Source organism: Coffea arabica, chromosome 4e, assembly GCF_036785885.1.
Source record: "Coffea arabica cultivar ET-39 chromosome 4e, Coffea Arabica ET-39 HiFi, whole genome shotgun sequence".
Taxonomy (NCBI): Eukaryota; Viridiplantae; Streptophyta; class Magnoliopsida; order Gentianales; family Rubiaceae; genus Coffea; species Coffea arabica.
Genome location: NC_092317.1, coordinates 36186052 through 36192454, shown reverse-complemented (window position 1 = coordinate 36192454; position 6403 = coordinate 36186052). Strand labels below are relative to the sequence as shown.

The 6403-nt window shown below is 34.8% G+C and overlaps 1 protein-coding gene across 2 annotated transcripts; it reads left to right on the top strand.

Moving 5' to 3' along the window:
• The first annotated feature begins 3923 nt into the window (after positions 1-3923).
• Positions 3924-5670, top strand: LOC113743003 (uncharacterized). 2 transcript variants are annotated; one of them, XM_027271057.2, is made up of 4 exons: positions 3924-4342; positions 4713-4786; positions 5013-5078; positions 5218-5670. In XM_027271057.2, the coding sequence occupies exons 1-4, from the start codon at positions 4126-4128 to the stop codon at positions 5500-5502; spliced, it is 642 nt and encodes a 213-aa protein (XP_027126858.1). In that variant the 5' UTR covers positions 3924-4125; the 3' UTR covers positions 5503-5670. The 2 variants fall into 2 exon arrangements, with proteins under 2 accessions (XP_027126858.1, XP_027126857.1); XM_027271056.2 differs by having other exon boundaries at positions 3925-4342; positions 4713-4846.
• Positions 5671-6403: the final 733 nt, after the last annotated feature.

The following is a 6403-nucleotide window of genomic DNA, read 5'->3' as shown; positions in this document are numbered from 1 at the left end:
TTAGGAAAATATTCACTTCCTCTATCACTTCTCAATATTTTTATTTTCTTTTCTAATTTATTTTTGACAAGTGATTTGTAAGATTTGAACGTGTTAAAATATTTATCTTTGCTTTTCATAAGATAGACATGAATAAATCTTGAACAATTATCAATGAAGGTAATAAAATACCCATTATCACCTCTTGATAGAAAACCATTTAGTTCACATACATCAAAATGAACAAGTTCATGTAAGTTTGTATTTCTTTCAGCCTTAGGAAATGGCAACCTTGTCATTTTTGCTTGAACACAAGTTTCACATGTCATTTCTTCTTTATCACCATATACAATTAGGCCATGTTTGGAAATAAAATGCAAAGTTTTACTATTAACATGTCTTAGCCTACTATGCCATAAAGAACAGGAAGAATCAACCATATAAGCAAAAATAGAAACTTTATTAGTACTTAATTTGAACATTCCATCACATGAATAACTTTATCCTTCAAACACATCACTTTTGGATAAGATTATTTTGTCAAAATCAAGTATAACTTTAAGACTACTTTTATTAAGCCTATCAGCTATATATAAGATTCTTTCTCATGTCCGGAATATGTAGTATACTAGTGAGCACTAATTTCTTGTCGAAAGTGAATTGTAAATCCACAACCCCTTTTCCATACACCTTGACGGTGTCATGATTGCCAATTACAACTACATGTCTTTTGGGAGCATTTTCATAGGTCTTGAACATAGACTTATTGTTGTACACATGTATGGTTGCACCAGAGTCATACCACCAATCACTTGAATTGAACAAAGATAAAGCCACGTTCAATTTAGAGATCATAGATATTCTCCACTCGGACACAACAATCTCTGCAATATTTTTGTTTTCAACAAGGCTTGCTTGACTATTGTTCTTTTTTTTATTGTTTCATATTTTGGTAGCCCTCCTTCTTGTAATGCCCTATTTTACGATAGTTGTAACATATCTAATTCTTCTTCTTATCCTTTGCACTTGTAGCATTTTGTTTAGAATATTTTCTCTTCTTAAACCCTTGACCATTGTTGTGATTCTTCTTCTTGTTCACATAGTTCACCTTAGGACTAGATTCTAATTCTTTCTTTTGGAGAATCCTAACATCTTCCTCTCTACGAAGATGCTTAAAAATTTGGTCTACCGAGAAAGATTTAGTTGTGTGTAGAAGTTTCTTTTGATAATCATTCCAAATAGGAGGCAATTTTGCTATGATTGTCCCCACTTGCAATGATTCAAAAATTTCAACACCCAGATCTTTAAGTTTTGAGACCAAAATTTGTTGATCTTGCACTTGATCAAGAAGAGAAGAAACTTTAGTAATAACATCTAAATAATTTTTAATAAGAAATTTGTTTGCATCTTTCTTTTGAGTAGTATATTTATATTTCAAAGTAGTCCATATCTCCCGTGGCGACTAGATGGATGTATACATGTCATGGAGCCTATCCGAGAGAGTGTCCATGATATGGCCTCTATACAATACTTCGTCATTTCCACACTTACGCCTTTGTGCCTTTAACTCCTTAGAATCACCATCCTTGGTTCCGGAATTGGCTGAAAAATTGAATCAAGCACATAGAACACTTTGAAGGTGGTGAGAAAGGACAACATTTTGTCCTTCCATCGATTGAAATTAGTTCCCAATCCATCAAGCCTATCAAGTTTGGTAACATTCTGGCTTATAGTCTTGAGAACATTTCCAGTTGAAGCCTCCATTGCACTCGAAGAGGAATGCAATAAACAAGTTAAGATTGTTAGGAAAATAGAACAAAACAATTGAAGAGTGCAAAAACTTCACTAATAAATTTCACAAAGGATAGGAGATTCATCAATGATTCTCGAGTCATATACAAACACTATCTTTAAGATATTTGTTGCTTTCATTACACTTGGTAGTTTGCTTTCGGATTAAGTCAATATACCTTTAGGATACAACAAGAATGAAGAACTTTTGACAGCAAAACCAAAAGGTCTTTTGCTAAGAAAGGATCTAAATGGCTAAATTAGTTAGTTTGTTAAAAACTTGTCATTTATATAGGAAAAGACAATCCAAAAGACATTAAAACTAAAGAGCCAAAATTTGTTCACTTTAGTGATCCTCAGGAGGCTGCATTAGTATTCTTTAATGGGCAAAAATACCAAAACCACTTCCTCACTATAATGATCATCAAAAGACTGCAATTAGTCTCCTTCAATGAACAAAAATATCAAAACCGTTTCCTCATTATAATGGTCATTAAAAGGCTAGATTAAGCATTTTTCTTTTGCCCAATATTTTGAGTTTAATAAGGTTTATTTCAATTTCAATTCACAAACTATTCCAACACAATATGTCCATAGTCCCGTGTAAATCATCCACTACTTATTTCAAGTAACTTCAAAAAGCATGCATCCCTGTATCAGGTTTTGTATCGTATGGCAAGTTTTCTCAAATTTTTTTTATTTCGTGTTGCTAAAGAAATTCACCTGTGAGTTCCTTCACAAATTTTTTTTTTTTTGCTAACCCCGTTCACGGGGAGGGACGCCACCCCCGCTTTTATTCATAAACCTCAAATACAAAGAAAGCCAATTACAATGTTGCTTGCGTTAGGGGATTCGCACTCTCCGAACAGAAGGAGCTCCCATGCTATCTAGGCTAATCCCTCCGCGAGCCAGCCTCGGCCATTCATTCCAATGCTCATAGAGCTTAATAGCATGGTGGGGGTGTGCTACCCCAACATTCGCCAAAGTATCTGCCACCTGATTTGCCTCTCTGAAACAATGGAAAAGCCTAGGCGGATCTCCTGCCAGCTTCAATATTTGCCGGACCTCCGAGCGGATATGCCACGGACAATGAAGTCGGCGTTGAAGAATCCCCACCAACACCAGAGAATGCAGTTGAATGCTAACATTCGTGAACCCCTTTTGAACACATATCTGAAGCCCCATTAGAAGGGCCAGCGTTTCTGCGTGGAGGCTAGATGTTACTCCCAAAAAAGCCAAAAATCCCACCAAGGGGCGCCCCGACAGATCCCGTAGCACTCCTCCACCACCACATGGCCCAGGATGATTTCATTTTAATGGAATTCATTTAAATAAGGGAGAATGATTTCGGTCAATATTGTTTCATTCTTGTATTAATTACTGACTCATTTGGTTCCTGGTCACACTTTTATTAGTGTTAATTTTACCTAAATGGTCGCAGATTACATTCTAGTGCACTATGTTATACTTTACAAATTAAGAAAGCGCTGAAATTAATCTTAGGGAAATGTTAATGTCAATTATTTATCCTTTTCTATAAATTAGGGGAGGGTTGGGTTGATAGTAAAGTAGAATAAATTATAAGTAGGAGATCTTGAACTCAACATCTCCCACTTACCAAAAAAAAAAAATATTTTCTTTATATATACATTTATTTAATTGGTTAGTTGGTTTGTCCAAATTCAAAATTAAATCCATTTCCAGTCATAATAGAGTAATTTTTACCAACGAAACATAGATCTAGTGATAAAAGAGTCAATGGTTGATACCTCAAAAATTGCACTTCCTGTATTCAAATCTCACTAAATTTGAGTTTTGTCTAAATTCATGTTAGTTTTTGTCATACCAGTTACAAGCTTGTCAATTGCAATATTAAAGTGAGGTTTATAAAGTGGTTTAAACTTGAAATTTAACAATTTTGCGTAGATCCCATCTAGATTATTTGTAACTCACTGAAAAATAGGGAAAAAAATCACTCGGATATTTCTGCAAATACATAGATGATTGATCTTGCATTATACATGTAACACAATTACAGTTTTTTTTTTTAAATTTAAATTTTTTTAAGTGTCAAAATTGTGGAATGTCAATAAAGTTACATTCATCCGCCCCTTTGACCCCTTACATAACAACTGAGCAACCCCTTCCAAGTTAAAAGTATATAACAACGGGTGAGAAGCCAAGAGGCAAAAACCCTGGATTTGTTCAGACTTCAGATCCAATTAAAATCAGCAAGAGAGTTAAAATTGAAATCTCAAAACCCCAAAAAAGAGCCACCGTAAATGTTAAACCCCTGTCAGAATTTACAAACCTCCACCGCCCTTCTACGCCCTGCCCTGTCCTGCCTTCTCAGGGATGCTGACGTGTCTCCTCCAAGCCCTCCCTCTTGGGCCTCCTCGGCCTAATCATCTTGCCGGCTCAAGGAAGAGGACGGAGCTGGCCCACTGCCTCACTTCCACCTCTTTCCACCTCAGACCCTCTCCCCTTCCCCTTTTCCTTCCCGCCGATGATCGGACTTGGTCACTCATGTGTTCTCCTTCTCCTTCCAACTCCCCCTCCGACTTGGGCAATGGTTAGTTTGTCCATTACTTCTTTTTTTTTAACGTTTGCTACTATTTTTTTTTGTAGGAAAACGTTCATAGCAACCAATGAAAAAGTGGGCTCAGTTTTTTTTCTTTTTTTTTTTTCCTGCAAAAATTTGTTTTGTTAAAATATGAGCAATTTTTAGGGGTCCAGGGTGTAAAAATTTGAACCTTTTATGCTAAAATGGGTTCAAATTTAGGAGATTGAGTATAATTTCAGGGTTTATCAATGTTGTTCTTTATCTAATTGTAATCATTTCGTTTTAAAGCAGGACAGATTGGGATTTTGTCTAATTTTGTCTAATTATTATCAATATAGCTTGAAGTTTGAAACTAATAAGACTATTTGTTTTGGAGCAGCCAAAAAGGAGCAGGAAGAGGAAACTCATGAGGAATCAGTTCTTGACTCGGTGATCAAATTTGTAGCTGATTCAGTTAAGCAATTTCTAGTGGCTACAGCATGGATAAAGGGCCTTTTCTTGCATGTTTCTTGGGTATACTAAATTTTATACTCATGCTAGCTGACCTTTCTACTATTCAAGAAAAATAGTCTGACTTCAGGGAAAAGAAATGAAAGTTAGTTTTAATGTAATTTGTGTGTGTGTGTTTTTCTTTAATTTTTCATGTGGATTTTAATGGCATTTTTAACTGTGGTTTCAGCTCATTTTTAGCTGTGATCGTTTGGTTACTGCAAAACAGCCAGATATATCCTCTATCTTAGCAATGGTTAGTATATACTACTTATAGTAGATTATTTCTTGAATTTTATTTAAGTGATATTAGTCTTAAAATTAGTAAGGATTTGACTAATTGATGGTCAGCATATTTTTCTCTGTTGGGTAAATTTTTTAATTTTTATTTTCAGTTACTTCTGTTATTTCAATCAACATGGATGGCTACATGGTGGCAGCGGATGTGGAAACTTCAGACAAGAAGGATTAAGAAAAAGAGCTACTTTGCTAACTGGGAAAAAAGAGACCCCGTTGAAGTAGATGCCAGGCAAATAACCAAGTTCCTTTGGTGGATGCTCTTTTTTCATAATCTGTTTGGACATAACAATTTCTATGACTTACAATTGATGATCTACGTTGGGCTATGTGACTGTTTACTAGAGCAGATTTTCTTTGCTTGGAAAGGACTGTTTAGTTAGAGCTGTAGAATTTTGGCTTGGCAATTGACCTATTTCACTAATTTTAGCCCTCTACTAACTAGTACAGAATTGATGGTCTAAATGTATCAGAGGATGATTTTGTTGTAAAGACGTTTACTTGCACTTCTTGATCATTGTGATCAAGATTTTTTGGATCATCTTCATCTACCCCTTATTATCTCTGTCATAGTTATCAATTAATTGATCTCCTATCATTTTTGCTGTTTGCAATCTGTGTTATTTTCAAGCATTAAGGCATACTAAAGATTAAGAATCGAATGAGATGTGACTAAATTGGTTCTTCATGCTGATTAGTTTTGTAAAATGTAAGTATTTGACCAATTTGTGGTCTGGAGATTTGGAAACTTTACCATTAAGAGTCACTCACCCTTTTCTTGTTAACTGCAAGTTAAAGGACCTTTACCCAAGTGAAGGATCCAGTTTGTGAAGCCAGGTGATTAGATGTTTAATTGAGGAAATAATAGTTGTTTGAGTTTTGTTCAAAAATTATGGGCCTTTTCTGAACGAGGCCGATTTCTCTTGAAATTTATATTATTATTTTTTTGGAGCACAATTCTTGGAACTTGGAAGTTGAAACCATGTCGATGGTAAAAGCTCTTGTAATACTGGAATGCGGTATTGGCCCTTTTGGGCTATATTTTACAGTCTTAGCAAAAGTACAGGTTTTTTTTTCGAGTGGTGGAATGTAATTTTAAAGCTTGTATAAAGTGAATTTAGTTTTTCTTTTTTACAATGTTCAAATCCTGGATGACACGTGATAGAAAAAGGGTAAGTTTTTTGATACAATGTTGGTGTACAATTTTTTCAGGAAAAAATCATTCAAAATGTCCATTACATTTTGCAAAATGAATTTTTTCATCTTTCATTTTTAATATGTTAA